Source organism: Phaethon aethereus (genome assembly GCF_964289735.1).
Source record: "Phaethon aethereus genome assembly, chromosome: 3".
In the NCBI taxonomy this organism is placed as follows: Eukaryota; Metazoa; Chordata; class Aves; order Phaethontiformes; family Phaethontidae; genus Phaethon; species Phaethon aethereus.
In genome coordinates this window covers 27,963,349-27,990,286 of record NC_138576.1, presented here as the reverse complement: position 1 = coordinate 27,990,286, position 26,938 = coordinate 27,963,349, and the positions used below count along the sequence as shown (strand labels likewise).

General features: G+C 41.9%; 1 protein-coding gene across 1 annotated transcript in view; it reads right to left on the bottom strand.

Annotated features, from left to right (window-relative positions):
- Positions 1-25,499, bottom strand: part of HCRTR2 (hypocretin receptor 2) — a gene marked incomplete at its 3' end in the record, with an annotated part of 36,646 nt that extends 11,147 nt beyond the window's left edge. The window contains exons 1-3 of the mRNA XM_081997413.1: positions 24,994-25,499; positions 8,062-8,240; positions 6,346-6,589 (exon numbers count right to left, since the gene is read on the bottom strand). Coding sequence (XP_081853539.1) covers positions 6,346-6,589; positions 8,062-8,240; positions 24,994-25,222 — 652 coding nt within the window. The 5' untranslated portion in view covers positions 25,223-25,499. The remainder of the gene's footprint in view (positions 1-6,345; positions 6,590-8,061; positions 8,241-24,993) is intronic.
- Positions 25,500-26,938: the final 1,439 nt, after the last annotated feature.

Here is a 26,938-nt window from a genome sequence, read left to right as displayed (position 1 = left end):
TTATGGATGGTCTCAGAAAAGGAATGAACATTATGGAGAGAGACGTTATGTAGCAGAAGAGAAACTGTGCACTCCATGAGCAGTTAGATTGCATGGTAATCCTAAGGATTGCGTTTTGACTAGAGTAAAGAAGGAATGTTTATGTTAATTTCCAGAATTTCTGAATGTTTCAGGATGATAAGATCTGTAACTGAAACTCTGTATTGATTGTAGTTTTAATAATTAAAAAAAAAAAAAGAATTGCATGAGATCAAAATGTTGCTGAGTCAAACTTATTTTCTGCTTCTTAAAGTAGTTGAGATTGTGGACCCTATGAAACAAGAGGTCCCTTTGCATGCCAGGAGAATCCCTTACACTTTGATTAGACAAGGAGGTACGAAGACTTGGCCCATAATTCTCATAGCAGGGAGGAGTACACCGTCGTGTTAACTCCAGGCTCACCCTCAAACCCAGACTCGACTCAGTGTTGGGCCTGAAAGCACCAACTGGTTCACCAGTCAGAAAAACTTCAGTAACAGAGAAATAGAAACTTGCTTAGCAAAATCCAGCCCATGCTCATTGCTAGCAAAGGTAACAGAGATGTTGCCATTGACATTTGACAGCTTTTATGGATCAGGGTTCAAAAAATTCAGATGAGCAGCATTTAGCTCCTTACTTGCTCTAAGATCCTGGAGCAGACCAACTTACCAACTCTTAACTAGCAGCTGCAGCTACTAGCTCTTGTCAATGTTCCTGGGGGAAGCAGACCATTTGGGGCAGGTTTTTTATAAGTGGTGATAACCTGGGTTTGTATATTGACTGATGATCTCAAACTCATTTTTGCGTTCCAGAAAATGCAGCCTCACAGCAGCCCTGTCAGACAGGAAAATACCGACATGCATGCTTCACGGGTGGAGAGATTAAGGAGAAACTGGAGTAATGTGACTTACTGGGATCACGGGAGGTCAGAGCTGAAAGTACATTCTTTCTGCTCAGAAGGAGGTGCCACCTGCCTCATCAATGTTCTGCAGGCAGCCAGGCCCCTTTCAGGTAGAAGGTCAGTACATATTTAAAAGGCCATGTGGGGTTTATGGCTTCAAATTCAGCATTCCAAGTAAAGTGAAACATTAAATGAGCCTAGCTATCTACAAAGAACTGAGGGACCAGGTTGGAGGAAGATCCTAACACTTGCCTTTGAAGTTTAGCCACCTGGAAAGCGCCAGCTGCTAAACATCAAAGGAAACCTGTCCCTCCTCCACCCAGGGCAAAGCCCTTTGTAGAACATTTCCCTAAGAAGCATGACTCTGTTTAGCTTCTCAAGCCAAAGAAAAGCTTTAAAGCTGTTTGACAATCACAACAGCAAGAAGGAGGAAGGGCTGGTTTGGGATACCGTACATTTATCAAGTAAGTGAGTTCCAGGCTTCTTGAATGAGAACATCAATCAGTCTATGGTCCTGGTGATATATAAGCTGCCTGACTGGGACTGCTGAACCTCTTACTGCCAAGCAGAAAAGGAGAAAAGTGTCTTTGCCTTCCATGGTCACTTAATGGGCTTCAGGACAGGGGGAGATCATTCTTAGCTGGAGTAACCATCTCTTTAAGAAGAAATTAATGATTCTCACATCACTGGCTGCTGTTTTATTGACAAGAGAGGAGGGGACAAAAAGCAAACAGGTGGTCATGGGGTTTGGACTGGGGTGAGATTGGCATTCCTACTCATCACCAGCCATACAGTATGATTACTCCACCTGATGAAGGATCAGTATGCTAAAACAAGCCGCCTTCTGTCTGTTGCAGGGGTTATTAAACAAGTTTTAAAACTTTTCTAAAGCTTCCTTCTTGACACTGTGTTCCAGTCCCAGACTGATTTCAATGAAGCAAGGAAGTAGAAGATTGAAACTACAGATTCTGGATTTTTGCCAGAATTTTATTATATTTGTGTAAATACATCTATACATACAGGTATACGTATACATATGTATACAAACTGAAAACAACACAGACTCAAAAGTTCTGATATGTCTAGCAAATGAAATACTTCCTTAAGCCATAGCTGCATAATGAAATTGGTACTCTTGACAGCTTCCCTAAGAACAGGGAAACACAACAAGACTATCAAGTTTGTTGAGCATCAGTAGAGAGTTCCCAGGTTCCCTAGTCTCAGGAAGACACCTCTGAGGTTTGGAGTTACCAATATGAAGAAGCAATGCAGCTAAAAGAGTATACTTTTAGATTAAAGCTTAATAAATAGGGATGTTATGAAGTGGGTGCCCAGAATAGAGAAAATTCGACTACATGACATGGTCTATGTTCCTATGTCAGAGTACTTACAGTTAGCTAATACTAAAATTATGTTTTCAAACCTGATATATTATGCTTGAGTTATGAATTCATGACAACACCAAGCATAATTTTAGTATTAGCAATATTCTAACTTCTTTCTGCATTAAAATATCCCAGAAGTTTTTCCTTAAATTCTGAACACTTCAATAAACAGGATGGATAAACCTTCATGTAATAATGCAATTTCCAGCTATTTGTTTTTCAGAATTAAGACAGTATGTTTTTGTACTATTTTATGAGTAGTCTACGAGGAAATGGAACACAAAGTCTTCCCTTTGTTTCCATTCAACCATGTCATTTTGGGAAAGGATTATCTCCACATTCTTTTTATCATTTGCAAAGGGGTTGGCTAATGCACTTTGGCTAATGCTTCTCGTGAACAGCTCTAAGAGCATGTATTTAGCTGACTTGGACACATGGTGAACTCATTTTAATATATGTTTCTTTTAGTTTGGCACTTTATCATCAAATTCAGCACATAGCAATTACACACTATTATAGAACTGTGTCCAACACTGGCTCCTTAAGTGAGCCTGCATAGGTCACATGTTGGATCCTTCTGCATTCCCAAATAAAATATTGTTATTAGACAGTACTCGAAATGAAAAACCCTCAGCCTAGAATTGGCAATGAATTTTATATTCAGGAATGCCAGAAGCAATTAAAACGAAATTGAGCCCTGGTTTAGGCTGAACTATTGCTCCATTTGCAGTCACTGGCAGGTCTCCAACAGCACGCTTGAAATCTTATTAGTCAGGGTGGCCACTATTTGTTCACTGTTAAGGACCCCAAGTGTCACAGTGCTGATCAGACCTTCCTTCCAGACACTCATCAGACTTGTATGGATTTCAGCAGCTGGACCTAAGTCTGGGTAGGGTACAGTGCTGTCTCCTGCTTTGGCATCTCTGACATTTTCCTGGAGAAGGCTTCCTGTTAGTCCTCCATAGCACCTCATGTTTCAGTGGCCCTGAGTTCCCAGAATTAGAATAGACATCCAAAACACTTTGGAAAGTGTCATTAAACACCCCCTTTTTGCAGTCCCAACCTTGACAATTTACAGTTTAACATCCTTGGGACACAGAGTGTACACGATGCTCTGCAAAGATTTAATCAAACGTACCCTAATTTTAAACAGCACAAACTATATGCAGTTCTAAAAAAAGGCAGTAGACACCCAAATATGACCCCTTTCCTCTAAATTGACTCTCCTATAGGATTTGCTCAGAGTGTCTTTAGTATGTGCAATATCTACATCCCCACTTTCTCTAAGAAAATATAGCTTATTTGTAGGAACCTAAATTTCTTTCTCCTTCACCCTCCTCCTATGTAGCTTTCTTTGACCCTCGATATTCCCATAGACAAAAAAGGCAAAACAAAGTCCAACAAAAATGCAACTACTTTCTTTGAAAATGTTGGCTCTCTATTCCTTCTTCTGGCCTGAAGTCTCACCCATCTTTATAAACTGCTGCCCTGTTACCTATTCTTTTGTTCTTTTGTTCTTCTGTTTGGGGGCCTTTGTGATTCAAACACTGATTTTCAGTAGAAAAACTGCATCTTCTATGCTTTGTCCCAACTCAGTGTCCTTAGACATTTTCAGTCGAATGGAAATTATTTGGAGCTAATGACACTCTATTGTCCATAGTCTGAAAGGAATGTTAAGGTACATATGTATTATATTTTATCCTCATTGATAATATACGGTCAACTCTACATTTACTAAGTAATTCCATGGTTCGAGCAACCTACTTGTAACTTGATGCATAGAAAGGTTCTTCTCTCAAGTTACTACGATAAGGTATTATTAGAAACTGGAGAGGATATTTTTTATGGATAGCTGAAATGCACCAGCAGAATAACTAGCAATGATGGTGCATTATCATTAGAAGAAAAATTCATTAAAAAGGCAGACGGATAAAAATAGGATTGTTATCTTTCAGTGGAATGAAAAGCTTTCCATTTCAGCAAATTTTAACTTATTTTTAATGTAAAAGTATTTTCATTTCATGCTCAATATCAGTAAAAAAAAAATCATTTTGGAGTGTTTGCAGTTCATTTCAGAAGCCACACAGAAAAAGAACTTAATTCTATGTGCAAGTACTTGCCTTTATTATACCCCTTTCTACGTCTCCAAACATCCAAGTGAAGGCTCACAGCATAACCTGAAGATCAGTAGATTTCATTTTGGACAAATACACTCCATAGGAGTAGAGTCTTGCCAACACATGGGACTTTTTTTCTTTTGCATAATGGGCACTTCAGCTCAGGCTTATCTGTGGGCAGCAACTACTTCAGCACAGCACTGAATGAGGAGCTCTCTTTAAAATAGTTCCAAGGCTACTACAGACTCTGTAGTTTGACAGCAGCATTTTCTTGTTGGGAATCAAAATTGGCCAGTGCAGATATGGAAATTTTGAGACTGTGTTCCCTATTAAATGCTCTCCTGAATCCATAATGAATTAACTACATAATGGTCATTTCCTAGGTTGATTAAAAGAATCTTTGCTGCAGATCTACACTTGAACTAATGAAGGCATGGTAAATCAGTTCTGCAGCCAAAATGAGTGGACACAAGTTGTACTTGGAGTGAACACTGTGAAAGAAAATAGTCACATAAATACAGCAGCATCCAGCAGCAGACTGGGATACATAATTGTTCACAGATGAACACTAGAAGTAAAGAGCAGATGTGTCCTCTCCAGTGAAACAGCAAGTACAGTACTCATAGCTTAACACAGGTTTCTTCTAACCTACAAGCTTTCAGGACATCTTTGTCTGCAGCGAGTGCCAGCTAGCTAATGGTCATCTCTGCCGCCTTGCCTTGTCCCAGAGTACTAACTGGGATGAAGGAGATAAAAAACAGGGAATGTGACAGCCAATGTCTTCTCATTAATCCCCTGGTGGCCCTGCAGAGGCCGTTAGCAGGGGAGAAACTTCCAAAACAGCACATGGAAGAGCCCTTAGCAGTTCAGTCTGCTTAAACTAATTTATCACAATAATTAAGTACAGGTGATCCAGTTGTATTTTATCTTAATTGTTCACAGGACTGCAATCTTCTGCAGAGACAGCTCTGGGAGACAATCTGATTGTGTTTTAGTCTGACTCGAGGCTATTAAACAGGCATATTTTAGTTATATGTTTTGGCAAAGTTGGCTTTATTTTCCTGTGTGTGAATAATGGTATTACTGATGGTCATTATATCCAGTGTCAGAGTCACAGTACGTAACTCATACGCTCTATTAGCATTGGAGTTGTGCCAAGGCCCACCAGAGTTGAGTCTTAACCATTCAGGTGGGTGGCTAACATCACTTGCTGTGATCGGAGACAAAATAGAAGTAGTTACTCCCTGGCAACCCTTAGGGCTTCTTACAGCCGAATTCAAATACAGAACAAGTTAGATTCAAAGTTAAACTGGAAAGGCAGAATTACACTTCTTGGATAGAATCATTTGTAACTGATTACATTTACAAAGTAATTTAAATTATCTTGTCCATGACAAATTTCAAATTGTAGACTAATTCGTTACCCCATATCAATGACATCTCTGTAAATTCTGTAATGACATGCAATTTGCATTGAAGTCCCAGGAGATATCTATAAAGACTAGTCAAATATCAGCAATTAGCAAAAGCAATATATCGGGTAAACAGAAATTCTGTTCTCGTGTGGTTATTTCTTAAGGCTAAATACTGAAGTCTTTGTAAAACTGCAATGTCCATCGATCACAGAATTATATAAGCATTTGAGGGTGGGAACATTTCTGCCCTCTGGGAAACATTAACACAGTCAAAACATAAGCCAGCCTCATTCATTTAAACTTGGTTTAAAATGTACTTTTAAGTCTTAGCAATACAAAAGAAAATAGATTTTCACAGTATTTGAAAAAAGGTAGTTCTAGGAAAGCTTATATAATTAAGAACATTTTGTGATATCTTTATACAACTTGAATGCATATTAATATGGCCTGATATTTTTATTACTTGACAGCAGTACAGGCTCAGTCTTTACGGTCAATGACACACTCACCTCCCCAGTGCTCATCACACACTGTGAACAAGGTGGTTTTATTGGCTAATCCTGGGAACACACTGCTGCACTCCATAACAATAGCCTGAGGAATCATTATGATGCAGGACACAATCCAGATAATTATAATGCTGTTCCTTGCTCGCTTGGCTGTGCTTTTAAACATCAAAGGGTGACAAATTGCATACCATCGATCCAAAGCAATGCAGCTGAGTGTTAGCACAGACACAGAGACTGAAACTGTCTAAAGAAAAGGAAATACTATGTGAATGTAAATGTAATTTTTTCAGAGCTTTAAAAGTTATTTATTGTATTTTTTCCCAGAGTTTTAAAAATTATTTCTAATTTCAACATAGTTAGCTCTTTATCTGCAATTATTAAATAGAAATTATTCACAGAAAAAGACTCCTTTTAAAATTACTTCTTACAAAATTACAACAGATATCCTCATCTGCTGTAGTCCCACAAGAATCAACAGGACAATTCACAGATTAGGGTGCTACGTAAATTGAGTAGGTGTAGAAGGGTCAGATTCTGAAAGAGCAAATTTATGCAACTAAGAATTTGAAAAACTTTATCTGAAAAACTACTTTTAAAACATTACAGACTAGTTAGATCTTTTTTCTTGTAGAACAATTTTATTTGTTTGTTTTCTATGTTATATTTGGATACCAGTACCATCATTTTGCCTTTTCAGTTTTCACAGGAACAATGGAAATTCAGGGTGTCATGAAAAAAAAACAACCACCAACAACAATCAGCCTAAGGCAGACTAAGTCATTCTACCTTCTATTCAGTATACGAACTAACCTATCACTTTGGTTTTACTCTTTCACGCTGTACACTAGGTGATCATTTCACTTTCTCTTCAGATTTTCTTCCACTAGAATGGAAGCTTTGAAAAAAATTTTGTGATTTTGATTGTATCGAGTAGAGGACATACCTGCTGGAGAATTGTTGCCCTTGACAATGTGGCTCTCCAGCCATGCAGGTATGATATATATAAATTGTGCTGGAGGCATAGAGCTGATCACCTGTATACATACAGAGATCTGCTTAACTCTTTTGATTTATAACAACGGAAAGGCCAAGCACTTGTCATTCTATTATGCCCCGTCAGTTCATCTGACCAAATACTCCTAGAAAAGGTACTTGTCAATCATTTTGATGCAAATGATCTCATAACTAATTAAGTCCACTGGTAAATGAGTGGTGGCAATTATTGCTTAAGGCAGACAATCTGATCAGCTCCCGGTGAACCCAGATACTTTGACTATCTCTAAAGAATGCAAAGTAAGTCACTAAACACATATGAAAGCCCAATCTCCCTTCAGAAGTTTGATTCTCTGTCCTGGACACTTGTGCAGCTGTTTTGGGGCCCCACACACAGAGTATAAATGACTGTAATTCTAGGTACAGACATTTTTATTGCTTTATATCCTTTCTGAATCATTAAAAAAAGATCGTGAAAAATGAAGAGCATCAAATTTTCCAGAAAGTGTATTGCCCAAGTCTATCAGTCAGATGGGCTGAGAAAAATATTTATTAAGCATAAACATATTCATAAGTGGAACAGTCCATTAATCCTCAGCATATACCTTGACATATCTACTTCAGTAGCAGGGATAGACTTCCGTCAGATCATCAGTGTTAGGAAGATGCTATCGTTCTTTGTCCTTTTCATAACATGTATACACAAACACAGTAAAATAATACCTGTAAGTAGGGAATCACTTTGCAGAGGGGCTGCCCAAAGAACCATGTTTCTGTGATGTCCACTACTAAAGTTGCTGGAAGACAAGTAATTGTGACCAGAATGTCAGCCAGAGAAAGATTCACTATGAAATAGTTGGTAACGGTCCGCATGTGGTGATTCTTCCACACTGCAATGCAAACTGAATTTGGAAAGACAAGTTAGTGAGATGGAAATGACTTTGGGAATGCATCAACAGGAAAACGCTTGGCTTTGGAGAATTAAGGAAATGTTTGTGTCCTTTGTTTAACACAGAATATTGAATATGTAGTTCAGTGTAAGAACCATGTGTTTTCTTTTAGAGTGGAAATAAGAGTGTACATGTAGAAAGAATCATAGTACACAAAGAATAAGTTTTCCACAGACCACAGCATGGGAAATAATCTGACATATAAAGCATCTTATTTTCCTGCTAGTTTATCTTCACTAAATATTCACACAGCTTTCTTCATGTCTATCTTAATCCATTGGCTCTCGTCTATGGCAATACACATCTACATTTGTAAAAGTTTATCTTTTTCTTACAATCGTGTGATGCTTAATTCAAATGGCTACCACATGGACTCTTGTAAACTGCACTAAGACAAAAATAATTTTATGAAATATTTTGCTGGGCATGATATATCTATTGCATCTGCAGAGGATCTGTAACAGTTGTCTGGGTAACTGTGGTTTGAGGTAAGTAAATAAAGGTAATTTTTGCAGTATTGAGGACTACCCATTTTAAATGTGATACATTTTTTATGATGATTACTGTGATCAAAAGCACCATGTAGCAGACACTTTACATGATGTGCCTTTAAAGCTTGTTTTATATCTTTGCTTCTCCTTTTTTTCCAATTTGAAAGGCTTTTATAAATGAGGCAAATTGGTCCTTTAACATAGTTGCACTAAATTCATAACCTAATACATTAAAAATGCCAAAATTGAGTCTGAGAAAGTATCCTAAAAATAAGGTTTTGAATAACTTTGGAAGTAAAACCCTGAGAGATTGTAGCAATCAATAGCTTTTGAATGTTTTAGATTCAGTCACCAAAAGCTCTTCAAAAACAGATGCACAAAATTTTCCAGAAACACCACAATACTTCTTGTAAGAAAACAGTACAAGTCATTGTACATCAAAGGTTTTTCTCCTGTAAACAATAATTCATTCATCATGCAAATCCGGATGAAGATTCAAAGTCTCCTTAATCTGTCAGGATATAGCACTATGCTTAATTTAAATACATTAAACAGATCACAGAATGCTACAGAATGTAGTTAGAAGGGGCCTCAAGAGGTTGTCCAAATCTAAAATGGAATCAGATAGAGTTAAGTCATTCTCTTCTTAAACTATCTAAAACAGCTGGAAAAAAATACACAGACTTTAAGGCACATAAGCTCTTGAGATCAGATGCTTCTTTAGATCCTAAGAGGGATGGTGTGCCTGAAAGCTTGTGTCCATCTTCCAGCTGCATCAGTTGATCTAATAAAATATATCACTTCATTCCACAGATCTTGTCTTGTTTAAGTCTTTAGACCAACACAACTACAGAAAGACTACCACTAAACCATTGTTGGCAAGTTTACATTTTAAAATCTGTTATATTTGAAGATAACATGCCTCCCTTAACTGTGTTGTGGTGTTCAACTATCTTCCTTATTAAAAAAACCCAAAACATTTCTAACATGTAATCTACTTTTGTTTTGCTGCTATTTATATCACTCTTTTGTCCTGCACACAGGCAGGAACGAAGAAGAGTTTTTCCCTGCATCAATGCTTCACATATGTAAAGATTGTTGTTACATCTTTCCTCAGTTTTCTTTTCAGGCTGTACAACTTCAGAACTTTTCATCTTTTACTCCCAGTCATTTTCAGAACCTCTGCAGCCATCCTTGTTGCTGTTCTCTAGACACTCTTCAGACTGGATCGTGTCTTTGTGGTCAGAGTGCAGTGATCAAAATTGGTGGAATATTCATTCAAGACCTTACTAGAGCTTTAGCAGGAGCCGAGATTAGAGCACTTCTTCGTGAGGGCTATGTTTAGACGTTTAGGTGTAAATTAGGACAAAGAGAGAGGGAGAGGCTAGGTGGCCTTCAGTTTCTCTAAGAGAAGGTGACTTTATCAACTATGATTTTAGGGTGTAGGGTTCCAAGTTTCATCTAAAACCCCTGCTGTGCCACAATAGATGTTATTCATACCTTTTAACACGATGCAGACGTGGTTCCAGATTCTATAGCTTGCGTAAATTTAATCTTTGCCATATATCTAATATGCTCTTATAAATGTAACTGAAAACTGCAAAGGTTTTCACTGTTCTTGTACTGTTTTTGGAGAAAATCTCCCACAGTATCTATCTCTTCTATTCTTTTCTTCCTGAATACAGAATTCCAGGTTCTCTTAGCTGTGGTCTCAGACATCTGAAAGGCAAGGCTTATAACTCAAAAGCTTAAAGGAAACATCATATTAATTGTATTTTCTTCCCATTTGGGTGATTTCCGTTACATACTAATTATTTCTATAGCATTGCATAATAATTACAATATAACTATCCAGAGTTTTATCATTGTTATCGGTGTGCGGGATTACTGCAGTTACAACTTACAGTCTGACAATGCAGAGGCAACACCTAACAGGGAAGATAATACACTGCTGCCCCTCTGGAATGTTGTTTGCAGTTGGAAAGGCAATGCTGGGGGAAACAAATGCAAACACCATTTCACTTTCATTAATTTTAACTCTTAACACTATAAATTTGAAGATTTGTGCTTTTAGTTATGGCTTGTTCTTCGTTTTGAGTGCAATTCATATTGAAAGTACGGTCCTGTCTTGTATTTAGGCAAAAGTTGATATTAAGAGGCAATGTTTTCAGTACTTTTTATTTATTTTATCAATAGGAAAAGGTTAAATAAAATATTGTTTTAAAAGTTCAAAAGAGTTTGGCTACTTAGTTCTTACACTATGGTTTCAACAGTCCTACATTCTACTCGACGCAGATAAGTGCATTGTTTTCAGCCAAGGATGTCGGTGCTTAAAGGTGCAAGATTTAAGCAGACACGTATGCTCTTTGACAAGGCCTATTCTCATTCCTGTGCTGACCTGTTTGGTGAAAGCACCTGAACATAAACGTTATTTCTGGTAAAACAAATCCAGTAAGTTAACAAATGTGAGGTCAGTCTCATCGGCAGCAAGTTGTGTCAGAAATCAATCCATAGCATTTTGCATGTTGTGTTCAAAGCTTTCTATCAGTATGAGCAAATGAAACCTCACGATACCCCAGAGAGCTAAGAAAATATTATAAAATTTTCATCTTTGATGCAAGGAAAGTGAAGTGCAGAACAGAAGTTGCTAAAGGCCACACAGTAAATCAGACACAGAATAAGAAACTTGGACTCCTAATTCCCAGCTCTGTACTAAGCTAGGTCATACTGACTTAACACAGATGGAATTTAGATGAACTCCAGTACTCTCTATTCCTCAAAGAAATATAAAAGACTATGCCCCTTGCTATTCATGGAGTAGCAGTATGCCAGAAAGTCAAAGTACAGAAAGTGCGTCTGAGTCTCTTTTAATTCTAATCTACAGGGGCAAAAGGCACCTGAAAGGTGGAAAAAATAGTAATTTACAAGCATAGAAATGCAAGATAACTTGCTACTTTTGATTTCTCTGTTTATGCTTGTGTGTTTCCCCTTTTGATCTCATCCGTTCTTTGCAGCATAGACCATTTTCCATTCTTTGTATGGTACATAGCACAAAAGCATCTTTATTAGCGTGCTTACATACTACCATAATAATTAAGTATCCCAGAAAGTTATTCCATGAATGTATAAAAAAAACCCAGTTTGTGTAAAAAAAACTCTGAAGAGAAGGTATTTTTAAAAAAATCAGCTTTTTCCCCCTCTTATTGCCCTCTGTTGGTTGCAGTATTGTTTTCAACTTGCACAAGCACTGGTAATGTTTTCTTTCAGTGCAAGACTAAACTGAGCTGTGAGGATTTGCTACTTGTTATTTGAATAGGACAGAATGGTATCAATGACAAAAAGTTAGTTCAAAATATTCCTTCCAGACTCGATGTCTTTCTGAGTCTGCTCAAGTACAAGGTTATTTAGCAGTCTTGAACAGCTTCATTGAAATACCAGTGATCTAGCAGATCATTAAGAAAGAAGCTCTAGCCTGTGTTCAAAAACTGATTCTGCCCCTGTACTACACTCAGGTGAGACCCCACCTGGAGTCCTGCGTCCAGCTCTGGAACCCTCAGCACAGGAAAGACATGGACCTGTTGGAGCGGGTCCAGAGGAGGCCACAACAATGTTCAAAGGGCTGGAACACCTCTGCTGTGAGGACAGGCTGAGAGAGTTGGGATTGTTCAGCCTGGAGGAGAGAAGGCTCCAGGGAGACCTTATTGCTGCCTTCCAGTACTTAAAGGGGACTTACAAGAAAGATGGAGACAAACATTTTAGCAGGGCCTGTTGCAACGGGACAAGGGGTAATGGTTTTAAACTAAAAGAGGGTAGAATTTGACTAGATAGAAGGAAGAAATTTTTTGCAATGAGGGTGTTGAAACACTGGCACAGATTTCCCAGAGAGGTGGTAGATGCCCCATCCCTGGAAACATTCCAGGTCAGGTTGGACGAGGCTCTGAGCAACCTGATCTAGTTGCAAATGTCCCTGCTCACTGCGGGGGTCTTGGGCTAGATGACCTTTAAAGGTACCTTCCAACCCAAAGATTCTATGATTCTATGATTTTATAGGCATGCAAAATAGTTTGACTATGCCACTGAATACATAATAGCTAGTTAGGTATCGGAGCAAAAGAATTCTGTATATTCTCCACTCTCACTCTTTTAAATATGCATTTTCATCTCAGTTGGTTCTGCAGAGAAGTAGAGGCACTCAGTTCCTGCATAAACCCTAACGAAACATGCTAGAGAAAGGAAGCTCCATGGAGTGGGAAATGCTGTCTGCCCACCCAGAGTGAAATAGCAGAGAGCTGTGGCTTTCCACTCAGCTTGGAGAAAAGAAGCAAGGATGAGAAAGGTAGCAAAGATTCTCAACTGGGAGTGCATTTTACCAAAAAGTACTCCAAAATCTTACAACAGGAGATGAGGCCAGCACCAGCCTTCCTACAAAACTTGGGAGACACCACAGATTTAACAGGGTGCCTGTTCAGTTTGGGCACAATGTGGTGGCCCAAATGAGCTCTTCAGACTTCTGCTGAAAACCTATGAAATAGTAAAAATAGCTTGGTATAAAACCTTAATTTAACATTATATGCCAATTTTTATGCAACTTTTGATGTTCGCAGCTATAAATGAGAGTGAGGAAGAAAGTAGGAAAAATGGTATTAACATGGACATTAGAAGAAGAGATCAGAGTTTAAAACAAAAAAAAGTGGGAGAGAATGTGAGAGAAGAGAAACTGAGAAACGTGCTCCTACTATGCATGATTTTCTTGACTGATAGAACTCTACTGGAACCTAGCTGCCCGTCCAGTGTATTTTATTATTTTCTCTACTTTAGTTTTTTATTTTATAAAAAGTCTCTAAGTTACAGCTAATAACTTTGCTGCAAATAAGAACACGCAGGCCTGCTTTCACAAAGAGCAGTTATTTTTCTAATGGTTATTAAGCAATCCAACTCTCCTAACTCCGTCTCACCACTGATGCTTTCGTTTTCTTCCGCCAGAATCAAGAGTTTTAAGCAAAACGTTTGCTATTCCTATCGCTGCCACACAGTGTCAGTGAAGGCTCGGAAACTAACTTGAGTTCTCAGGCTGAGAGTGTTTGGAAAAACTTGTGGAAGCTTTCCTCAAGTGAGGATAGTTCTGCAATAATGAAGCTTGTTTCAGAACCCATCCACGATCTCCTGCCCTCAAAAAGGTCTCACAGGCAAGTCCCAGGAAGGATTAAACACAACAAATTCAAATCCAAGTTAAAAATTTAGACAGATGCTATTAGAAGTCCACCAAGAAAGCTTCATATACCGTATTATATTCCTGAAGAAAAAAACTCTCAAATACGACAGTACAGTGAGATTAGTATTTTTCATGTACAAATTTAATCCCTGTTGGTTTAGTGTCCTGGGGCATTTTGATTAGAGGTGTAATGCCCTCTATTCAATTAGCATAGCTCATTGTATCTCAAGCTGAATATGAAAACAAGACAAAGGCTCCGGCTGGTACAAAATGCAGCTCCTGCCTCCTGGAAGATTTTCCCTGTTTTGAGCATATTAAACGTTGTGCTGTAGTCCTGCTGGTGGACTGCTGGTTCAGCTGTCAATTTGCTTTTTACATATCAACCCTAAATCATTTCCCTAACACTCCAGTAGTCTTGTCAACTTCTTATTCAATGAGTCATCTTCCAGTGTGACTTCTTGGCCAAAATGGAAACATAATTTCCATAACCAGGAATACCTGACATTTCCTTATATAAATGAATGACACTACCTCTTACCTCATTTTTTGTGAATAATAAATCCCAGATGGATGTAAACAAAGACTTATATTTTTCTTTCCCATTATACTAAACTTCAGTGATTTTATTTTGCTTTGGTAATTCAGTATCACATTTGTTTGACTAAAATATCATAATATGGCCACCCAGCAATCATTTGGAGGTAATGCCATGATTATAAGCACTGGCCATCAACATCTCCAAATGCATAAGGCAGAAGGCTTCTAAAGAGCTTTACTCCATAATATTTTACAATCAAACAGTAATAAAAAAATGTGTTAAATAGATTTCATTTACAGATTATTTATTCTCTTCCTCTTGCCCCCGCTAAAAAAAACCTTTCCACCTAGAAATGAATTGGTTCTTCATATGGCATTGTCCCCCTTGATCTTTTTTGGTGATGCCATTACCTACTGTGAATCAAGGTCTGGGTGGTGGGGTGTCGAGCAACAAAATCATATTGAAAGAAAGGCTGAATAACTAGGCTACCAAATGGTATTCTGGAGAGCTACAGCCCCTGTGGAAACACTGAATCAATGCATACTGTTGGAAAGAAAAACGCTGTCATTGAAACTACTTTCATTATGAACAATTCCTGATTGAGGATTCTTCTGCTTTAACTTAAGAGTCTAAAAATTAGGTACCTAAAAATAAGCTTATTTTATTTGTTTCAGGAAGGCTTTCCATGGGTATTTCCATCAATAACTTTATTGATGACCTTGATTAAGGGGTGAGAAGCACTCTAACTAAATTGCAGAGTATATTTAATTAGGGGTTTTTGAAACCAGCAGTGAGAACAAAAGATCTAAAACAAAGAAATCTCTTCTGTGAATAGGAAGAAGATATCTACTTCCTATGCTGTCCATCTTGACAGAATCCCTTGGGAGGCAGTCCTGAAGGACAATGCAGTCCAGGAAGGCTGGACATCCTTCAAGAAGGAAATCTAAAAGGCTCAGAAGCAGGTGGTCCCCATGTACTGAAAGATGAGCCAGTGGGGAAGAAGACCAGCCTGTCTGAACAGAGAGATTTGGCTGGAAATCATGGAAAAAAGGAGACTTTATGACACTCAGGAGGACTACAAGGATGTCATGAGGTTATGCAGGGAGAAAATTAGAAGGGTCAAAGCCCAACTAGAACTTAATCTGGCTACTGTCGTAAAAGACAATAAAAAATGTTTCTATAAATATGTTAACAACAAAAGGAGGGATAAGGAGAATCTCCATCCTTTACTGGATGCGGGGGAAACTTGGTGACAAAGGATGAGGAAAAGGCTGAGGTACTTAACGCCTTCTTTGCCTCAGTCTTTAATAGTAAAACCAGTTGTTCTCCGGGTACTCAGCCCCCTGAGGTGGAAGGCAGGGATGGGGAGCAGAATGAAGCCCCCATACTCTAAGGGAAAATGGTTAGCAACCTGCTACACCACTTAGACACACACCAGTCCATGGGGCCAGCTGGGATCCACCCACGGGTACTGAGGGAGCTGGCAGAAGTGCTCACCCACCCACTTTCCATCATTTGTCAGCAGTCCTGGCTAACCGGGGAGGTCCTAGTTGACTGTAAGCAAATGTGATGTCCATCTACAAGAAAGGCTGGAAGGAGGACCTGGGGAACTACAGGCCTGTCAGCCTGACCTCAGTTCCAGAGAAGGTTATAGAGCAGATCATCCTGAGTGACAACATGGAGCACGTACAGGACAACCAGGTGATGAGGTCCAGTCAGCATGGGTTTATGAAAAGCAGGTCCTGCTTGACTAACCTGATTTCCTTCTGTGACAAGGTGACCCACCTAGTGGATGCGGGAAAGGCTGTGGACGTTGTCTACCTGGACTTTAGTAAAGCCTTTGATACTGTTTCCCGCAGTGTTCTCCTGGAGAAACTGGCTGCTCATGGTTTAGACTGGTGTACTCTTCGCTGGGTAAAAAATTGGCTGCATGGCTGGGCCCAGAGAATTGTGGTAAATGGAGTCAAAACCAGCTGGCAGCCAGTCACAAGTGGTATTTCCCAGGGCTCAGTATTGGGGCAAGTTCTGTTTAATATCTTTGTCAATGATCTGGATGAAGGGATCAAGTGCGCCCTCAGTAAGTTTGCAGACACCACCAAGTTGGGTGGGATTGCTGATCTACTCGAGGGTAGGAAGGTTCTGCAGAGGGATCTGGACAGGCTGGATCGATGGGCTGAGACCAACTGTATGAGATGCAACAAGGTTAAGTGCTGGGTCCTGCACTTGGGTCACAACAACCCCATGCAACACTACAGGCTTGGGGAGGAGTGGCTGGAAAGCTGCCCAGCAGAAAAGGACCTCGGGGCATTGGTCAACAGGTGGCTGAACATGAGCCAGCAGTGTGCCCAGGTAGCCAAAAAGGCCAACAGCATCCTGGCCTGTATCAGAAATAGTGTGGCCAGCAGGAGCAGGGAAATGATTGCGCCCCTGTACTCGGCACTGGTGGCACTGCACCTAGAATATTGTGTTCAGTTTTGGGCCCCTCACTACAAGAAGGACGTTGAGGTGTTTGAGCGTGTCCAGAAAAGGACAACAAAGATGGTGAGAGATCTGGAGAATAAGTCATATGAGGAGTGGCTGAGGGAACTGGGGTGGTTTAGTTTGGAGAAAAGGAGGCTGAGGGGAGACCTTCTCACTCTCTACAACTACCTGAAAGGGGGTTGTGGCAACGTGGGTGTTGGTGTCTTCTGCCAAGTAACAAGCAATAGGACAAGAGGAAATGGCCTCAAGTTTCACCAGGGAAAGTTTAAATTGGGTATTAGGAAAAATTTCTTCACTGAAAGGGTTGTCAAACATGGGAACAGGCTGCCCAGGGAAGTGGTGAAGTCACCATCCCTGGAGGTATTTAAAAGATGTGTAGATGTGGTGCTTGGGGACATGGTTTAGTGGTGGACTAGGCAGTGCTAGGTTAACGGTTGGGCTTGATGAACTTAAATGTCTTTTCCAACCTAAACGATTCTATGTTTCTATGATTCTATCTCTTACCCACTATGAAGCTCTAGAGTGACAGATTACTTCATTTTTTACATAACACCTTATCTGAAAAATGGAGTCCAACGTAAGACCAGGTTTATGTTGAAAAATTAATAGAAAGAATGACACAAAAAGGAGACACTTTTTATACAATATTTATTATAAAGGAAATATTGAAAAAATTCCTAGAGCCCGTAATAATGTCCAGCAGATAAGAACTGTCTTTGAATACGTGATGCGACCGCTGAAAAGATGGACAATATTCTGGGCTGCACACACAAAGGAATTACATAGCCTGCTGGCAAGATTATAGCTCCTCATCAACAGGACACACTAGATGTGTCAACAAATTTGAACAAAATCATGGAAGTTTGACAAAAGGAGTAGGTGGTTAGGTCATGCTCCCTATGCATCACATATAAACAAGTATATATGTGTAGGTTCCCTCACTTTTTTCTAGCAAAAATGTAGGAAAAATACTGAAACTGTAAGAAATATAGCTGCATAACATTAAACAAATTAAATCTTCAAATATATTGTTGAATATCAGCTTCACTGAAATGTGCTAATGGGGAACTCTCTCCCACAAAATATAGTGAGAGACTACATAAATAAAACAGACATACAGCAACTAGTTTGGTTGCAGCAACATATTTTCTGAGATGTTTTCTAGCTATGAAGTGGTCTATTATAATCAGTACTTGTGAGTTTGGGTTGTGAGTTATTCATGTTCTCCAACCCACTTCTATATTTTTCGTACTGCCTCATTATTATGGCCCTAGAGAAGAATACAAGAACTAAATTCTGCTTGCTGGAAGCTTATCTCTGCAGATTACAATTGGGAGTATCAGCACAACCATCTAACTGGCACAGGATTAATTTTCTAACTCAGTAACATTACATAATCTTAGACAACAATCTTATGGAAATGGGAGTTATTAGCAGAAGATCAGCTGTGCTATAAAAACAGACTGCCAAAAATGCCAACTGGTGGAAATGAAAGGTACCATCACACAGTTTCCTGAGCTAACTGTGGTGGTTAACACAGACAGACTGGTTTTATATCATCTCAACACACGCACACAAATCATTACAAGTATTAATTGGCAACCCCAGTCGTCTCTGCAGAGCTGGCTATACTGAATGACCAGTTATTTCATAATCACATTTGATATAGTTATTTTTCTATTCATAGTAAAAATAAAAAGCCTACAAAATCCTTACACACACTTCATGTTAGAGATGGAAGGACCATAAATATAACTGTCACACTGCCCATGACACTACAGTAAAAAGATTTCACACTTCACTATGATTCAATTTAAACCTGCATGACTCGTTAAAATCATGGTATGCCCCACAGCTGAAATGCTGTGCAGCTTTGAAACCACATGCTTCAAAGTGCATCTCTCAGTCAGTGTAAAATGGAGTTGCACTAAGAAAAACCTTTCTGTGTCTATGTTTCTAATGTAGATGTAAGAATTCCTTTTTTTTAGAGTACACAAAGAAAATACAATTCCTTATGCTAGTGAAATGCTACAGCAAGTATCTTGCATAGTATCCAACTTCTGAATCTGTATCTTGAAGACATATTGCCAATATAATATTCCCCAAACTGGGCTAAAATCTTTGCAGTCTTACTTGCTCTGAGAACCAGCAAACAGTGCACTCTGTCTGGGCCGAGTGCACTCCCAGGCTCTGCAACCTCTGCCTGTGCTGGAGGCCAGCTCTGGTACGGGGTAGCATGTAAGCTGGGATCAGGCTGCTTGGAACAGAGTTTTTGGAGATGTGAGACATCTCTTTTGGGGGCCACGTCTTTGCCTGGGAGCTGCATTTAAACTCAGGTTCTCCCACTTAGCACAGGCAAAGACCACGTTGCAAGTATGCATATGCCTTGCTGATTTTGATTGCAATCCTCACCCATTGACTTGACTTTCTGGCTTAACCTCAGGTCTGCTTCATCACTATGTATTTGTCTGGGGATTGCTGGGAGGTGACTGAACCCTGGTAAACATCACCAGACCTACCATGCTCTCAGGCACTGTGGGACTGTGTTGGTGAGTACACTGACGTGTCAACCCTGCTGCCGCCCTCGGCTCCTGTCTCTCCTTCCCTGGGGAGCAGGCTATTCTAGCTCTTCTCTGACAAATTCCACTTGCCTGACATACAGTAAGTAAATCAGCTGCTAATGTCAAAAAAAAAAAAAAAAAAGGGGTTTCACTCGACATGCAACACAGACAGTAGACAGTGCTTTAAAAACAAAGCAGCATTCCAAACCATTTTTTTGCAGAGTTAAAGCAGGGAGTGACACCACCTTTCATTTTATTTGGTAATGCTCCAAAGACACTTCTGTCTGAACAGTACTTCACTGACCTAAGCGAAAGATGTGTTAGTCTCTGTTCAGCTCCTGGCAGACAGGGCTTTACTGTTTTTAGTGGCCTTGGAGTTGTGCAGTTGCTGAATAGCTCTGCTGAATTACTTTCCTTCTTCTATAAAGATGATTCTTTCCAAACATCACTCACAATATAAAATTAATACTAGGCAGTGTATCCTGCCACCATCAAGGCTGCACTTCTTTTGGGTCTAAATAGCAAAGCTAGTCTTCAGAACTATCAACAGCTTTAAGGGTGTATAAAATTAAATGGGATAAGTTCTTGAAAAGTTTCACTTGTTTATCAAGAGTACATCTTGAAAGTAAAATGAAACAAAACCATTCAAGACATCAAGCATCGCTTGCAGCTCACCTTTCTTCAGTGTCGGGCATTGCCCTTTTTCAGAATTGGGTTCAATAGGACTGCACTATTCACACTAGGCAGAGCTGCCTTTCGACATAAAGAATGGTAAAGGAAAGTAGAGCTCTGGTCAGAAAGCATACAGAGTGGAACTATTTACACATCTGGATATAAGAATCTAGAAAGAAAAGGGCAATCAAATCAGCTTTATCTTTTAATGCTTTTCTACTTTTTGGCTATCTCACCAAGATGTGCATAACTCTTTCTTGCCAGTAATCCCCGTATTATGCAAACACCAATGTACTTCAGTTGATACTCAAACCCTTACATAAACTGAGCTCATATATTCTATATCTTATGTAGATGAAAAGTATAAATACTGTATCATTTCCTATGTGGTATCTTTTCCAAAATGATAAAGTGACTCTAGTTATTATTCATCCAACAGATAAAGGTGACTCTCATGATGATATTACGAAAGTAAAGCCCTTTCAGTGCCAGATTCCCTGAGTAATCCAGACAAAATTAAACACAATAACTTAAAACGTGATTAAATGAAATATGGCTCATCTACAGCAATCAAATAGAATTCATGATGATCATGGCACCTTTTAAGAGAATACATGACTCATCCAATTCCACCAACACATCCATGTAGGCATAGATCTCAGTATTCACCAGATATACCTTCAAAATTATAACAGAGCAACATTTGAGACAGTTGCCTATTGATGGACATTGACTAGGACTCTGGTGTTCCAACTAGACACAAACCTTTTCTTCTCCATCCCTATAAAATCAAACTACAATGAGTAAAAATCAAATGGATACTGTTGAGCTCTATGAGTCAGACTATGAACTTTTTGGGGAAAGGACCACAGTTGGGTTCTGTACAGATCTCAGCATAACTAGCAGTTACTGTAAAAACAGATAATAAATAACAGAGCTATCCAGAGAAGAGTAATTCTCTGTCAACTAAATTTTTTTTCATTCTGAGTTGGAAAGAAAAGCAAGTATCACCAAATTGTGTGAGTAAAGAAAGTTTCTGAAATCTCTCGCTGATGTTCTGCATGGTCTCTTAGCCTTGGAAGCCAGCAGTGCTGAGGACTTTCAAGCTGGGTGCTGGCAGGTTGTGTGTGCTCAGGATCTTGGCTCCTGCCAGCTCTGGGGAGGGCTGCCAAGAAGCCCAGAAGCCAGACACTAGAAGGCTGCTTGTCTTGCGTTCAGTCTTTGATCAAACCAAGTGATCTCTGCTGTACATTTTGATGAATGCATGTTCCCTGAGGGAAACCACTTCATTAGAAAAGTTCTGACCCACGCAAATGAATAACTTAAACGAGAACCATTCCCATTCTTTACCTGTATAAATGGAGTTGAATGTGTGGAGTTGTACATTACTTATTAACCCCTTGTGGTCTTATTCCAGTTATTAACCTGCAACTGGTTAGTGTAGAATGATCATGCCAGTAACCAGAGACCTCTGTACATCTTAAAAATATCTTTCCTTCTTTAATTATCTAGTTTTCTGTTTTTAATGAAATGTTTTCAAATGAAGAAATGGATATTTACTCTACAGTCAACATACATTGTCCATTAAGAAGTCCTCTGTTTTGCACTAGCTGTGCAAAGAAGCTGCAAGAGTTTCATTGCTGTGCAGCAGTAAAGAAATCTTTTGGTCTTGTTTGCAAAACAGAAAGTCCTTATCCTCAATGCCAGTTCATGAAAAATAGTGACTGAGCGAAGAATATAGAACAAGGCATACTGATGTTATCATCCAGATTTCAGATTCTTTGAACGTTCATGTAAATATGTCCTAAAAATTCTTCTGTTTCATTCTCAGCAGCTTGCACTGAAATCTCTGGTGAGCAGCCAATGTGGGCACACATGAGAATCATTGACATGAAGCACTTGAATGCAATAATGAAACTTGCATTCAAATGCAGAGGCTTGCCGGTTTCTGCAGCAGCTCGGACAGTGTATATCAACTCTCCTAATTAAATTGAAAGCTAAACAGCAATGCAGACCTTGTTATATGCTACTATAAGTAGAATTCCTGCAGTGCAGCACACTCAAGAGCCCAGTAGATGTCAATCAAAGTTCAAGTTTCTGATTCTACCCATGGTTGTTAATTAACTGTCAGAATGCTTCAATCTACTTTATTACTGATATCTGAGGGATGTACTGTGCCTTCCTCTTGCACAGATGTTATTGCTGGGACACAATGAGTCTCTTTATCCCATGTGAATGCACAAATCAGAAGAAGAGGCAGAAATATAATTTTTCAGTAACACATAGGGAAGAGTCTTTCCTGGTTACTTAAGTGCTATCCGAATAGGACATGGACATAATAGAATCAAAGCACTGACTTCACATGCCACGCTAGCCCAGCAGCATTGGTCAAACACAAGCAGAGGAACACATTGCATCATTAAGGATGATACCGAAAAGCACTATTAGCCACTAAAACTCTCTTTAGGACCACTTCTGCTCTGCTTCAAGAAGGTGTATGACTAAATCCCAGATTAACCTTGAATATGGATTTTTCAAGCAGGAAAAATTAGATTCTCAGAGACTTCAAAATCTGTATCAGATTTTCAGTGGCAGCCAAATAAAGTTTCACAAAAATGTCTTTGGAAAGAGCTTTAGACCACATCCGTTTCTCTCCTCAAAATCATGTGAGCCTGCAATCAGTGCAGTATGAGCTTTCTTGCATAAAGATGAGGTGGTGTTCAGCTAACGAGCACCTGCACCTGCAGATCCCACAAACAACTTGCCTGTAGACAGAAACAGCAGTTTTGGCTGGGTGAGGTCCGTGTAAATGCACAAAAGCAGTTCACAGAGCGAATGGCTCGGGCAGCAGCAGCCCAGAAAACGGAAAGGAGGACGGCCAAATGCCAGCTTCCATCCCAAGCAAAAAGATAGCGTACACAAATGTCAGGGAGGAGCGGCTCTACATCAGCACCGATATTGGCTCTGTTTGCAAGCGCACAGAGAGGAAAACTTTTCTCCTCGTGGCTTCAGGGGAGAAAAGCGTAAACAGGGTGAGAGCTCCTATTGCTGAAGATTTGACCTTGAATCTTTAAAGGCGAGAGGACAGCCTGCTTACAGAACGGGTGGAGGCAAATAGGTAAACACAGGTAGGTCTCCTAAAACCGTCTTTGCTGAAGATCGGAATAAAGGACACTTTCTTCCCTAGTTGAAAGTACAGCCTCTTTGCAAGGACTATTATCCTTACACTGCCTGTCAAGCTGGTTGCCGAGCAAACATGCTCAGGCTTCTGAATAAGCTCTAACCTAACCTCTTTGGCTGAAAACTCACTGGTTTCGCCAACGTGCACTCTGGATGCTTACGGGCAGTTAGCGCACCATTCCGGGGGAAAAAAAAAAACCAAAAAAACAAAACCTAGAAAAAAGCCTCATCAGTCCGTTGAAAGAAAAAAAAGCCTTGCAAAATTTTGCCTTTGGCTGCAGTCTTATTTGCATCTTGCCCCGGGAAGCCTGGCGAGCCTGCAGATGACAGCCCTGACATGCAAAAATCCTTCTGAAAAACATGAATGAAAGACCCGTATGGCAGGGCTGGGCGCACTAGTGCGCCGCTCCGTTCATGAAAACGTCACTGATGTAAAAATAATGCAAATGGCCGTGACTCCAGCTGGAGCGGGTTCTGGCGGCGTAGCCGGCTCCCCGGCGGCCACGCCGCGTTCATGTTCATTCATAAACCCAGAACTGGTGAAGACCAGAGGCCTCCCCGCTCGCCCGGCTGCCGCGCCACGGCTGCGGGAAGGAGCAGCGCCCGGCCGTGTGCATCCGCACACGCATGTCCGACCCCCGCAGCCAGCGGCCGGCGTGGGGCCGGCCCGCCCTCAGTCGCGCTCCGCTGGCTGCCGCGGCCAGCGCCGGGTAGCGGAGGAGCAGCTCCCGTCGGGGAGGGCTCCCGCCCCCGCCTCTTCCCGTAAACGCTCCCGCTTCCCGCCGCCGTCGCCCCAGCACACCCGTGCCCTCCCTCGGCCCTCCGCCACACTCCCCCTCACAGCCCGAGGGAGCAGCCCCCCCCCGCCCGCCGCCTGCTCCACGGGTGAACGGGAGCGGGGAGGCGGCGGGCCGCGGTGCGCCGCCTCGCCCCGCTTCCCTCAGCCAGCGCCCGGGGGGGCGCCGCCCCGCCCCCTCTCCGCTCCGCGCGGCTCGCCGGCGCGGCCGTTGCGCCGCCGGGGCGCGAGCCACGCCGCCTCCCGCGCGCCGGCTGCTGAGGGGAGCAACCGCCGGTCCCGCGTCCGTGACCCCGCGCCTCCTACCGCGCCCCGCACCCCCCCCGCCCCCTTCAGATAGCACCGCGCGTTCCCTATCCCCAGCGCGGCGCCGAGCGGGCCGGGGCTGTGAGAGGGAGCAGCAGCCTCCCGGGCGGGCTGAGAGGCGGAGCCGCCGGCCGGGGAGGGCAGGGCGGGATGGGGGGGTTCAGCACCTCGGCCTGGAGGACAGGGGCTGGAGCCGGCCGGCAGCCCCCGGCTCTCCCTCACCCGGTCCCTCCGGCGAGCTCCGCCGGTTCCCCGCCGCCCGCCCAGCCCCAGCAGCGAGCGGCTGCCGCCGCAGCCCCTCCACAAGAGCAGGGGGAAGCGTCTTTCACGGCGGTCCCGCAGCAAAGGCCCCTTCCGCTCAGTCTTAACTTTCCCCCCGCGGCTGGGGACACCCGCGTTTCCAGCCGCCATCCGTGCAAACCCCACCTCAGTGAGGGGGAGCGGGAAGTTTGGGGGAGCACGACTCACCCAGGACGTTCCCGACGAGTGCCACGATGAAGACGACGATGTAGCCGGCGATCAGCGCCCATTCGTACTCCTTGGGATGCAAATACTCCTTCCAGAGGTATCGCAGGAACTCCTCATCGTCGTAGTCGGAGGAAGGGCTTAAAAAAGCCTCCCGCGTTTCGTTTAGCTCCGACCCGCTCGTCCAATTCCTGCACGGAGAGGAACCATCCTCGGGTTGAATCCCGGACATTCCTGGTGGTTGGTCCGGGGGCTGGGGGAAAAAAAACACCACAAACCACAACCCCCCCAAAAAAACCCCACAGAAAAACCCCAAACAAAACGAAAAAAAACCCCAAAACCAAACCCTCTCAGAGCATCCGAGCTTTCTCTCGCCCGTCCATCGAGGCTTGTGGTTGCCAGTGCGAAAAGCGGGGTGTGGGGAGAAAAAATGACGCGGGAACTTACGGGAGCCAATGCGGGAACAGGCTGGGGATCCGCGTCGGTCCCCAACCCGACCTGATCACCCTTTTCCCCCACCGGGCAGGGGGGCGCAGCCTCCGCGTCCGCGGAGGCTGCGCCCCCCTGCCCGGTGGGGGAAAAGACTGGTCAGCGGGGGTTACATGCCTCGGGTGCCGAACTGCACCTGCCCCCGCTGGAAAAAGTCACGTCCTTTATGGACGACGCCGATTTTCCTTCCCCCAACCGTGCACATGCACCCCCCTCACACCCCCATCCCCGCATCTCTCCCCCGACCCAGCTCCCGGCTCGTTCACCCCTCTTCCAACTCCAATTCCCCTCGGTTTCCCACCCTCTCTGGCACAAGCACTTCTCTTTGGACATTTCTACATTAAATACCATATATACTCAAAATACTTGTAGATTAAAGGCAGTGGAAAGCTGCTGTGGAAAGAAGCACAAGGTGAAAGGAGCCATTAAAAACTCGGGGCTTAATGAGGCTGTCTCCTTTCTGTGTCCCTTTGAAAGTTGGGCTGAATATAGGGCTAAAACAGAGTAATTAACCCCAATAGGAAAATCCTTAAGAGCACCGGTCAGACAAGCGCAGGGTTTCATCGGATTTGAAGATCAGTGAGAGCTCACTGTAGGCTTGAGTCTAGCACGCAATCTCCCTGTGCTGAGCTTGTTTCAAACGTCCAGCTTGGGATCTCAAGACAGCAGCTGCCCCTTAGCTGTTTCGAATTGAGCTGAGCTGGCAGAAAGCGATTCAAGGGAGTCCAAAAGCGCTGGTTAAACAGTGTGATAGGATTCCTGGCTTCTGGTCATTGCTTCCTGAATTATTTTCATACTTTGCCCAGGGTACAGTTCCCGAAAGAGAAGGAATAGGTTGGACTTGTCCCTCCCCGACTGAAAAAAACCCATAACCTCTTATTCAGGTAATAAGTTTACTTCCTAGGTGAATAACTTAATGAGTCTGACGTAAGCACCACTTCCATTGTGAAATGGCACCCCTCACTCAGTTAAGCATTTCAGTGCAGGGTCTGCACCTCCGTAGGAATGGAGGTACTGTTAACTCTACTTCCATCACATAAGCGTAATATGGAGCCAGATATTCATTAACACTGTAGTGCTCAGCTCTGGACAGTACTTTAGGTTCCTGAATTGTTCTTTATTGGTGTGCAGCCTTCTCTACTGCCTTCACAGCCCAATACAGCACATCTATTTGTGGTATACCCGCATCTATTTCTATAGACCTGCTCTCTTTGCTTTAGTTCCTTGTAAAACAAAGAAAAAAAAAACCCCTGTCCTATTCCACAGCAAAGCTGAGTGGACTTTTTAGGCTAAATGTGTTAAAGAGTGAGATATAATTGGGTATACAGGTAGGATGAGCACCTATCTTACATAAATTAGAAAGATAGACTTTGCAGGCATCATAGATAAAGATTAGACACTCTGCAGCCAGTGAAAACATCTAAGGTTATATTAATTGAGGTACAGGTTTTGAGAAATG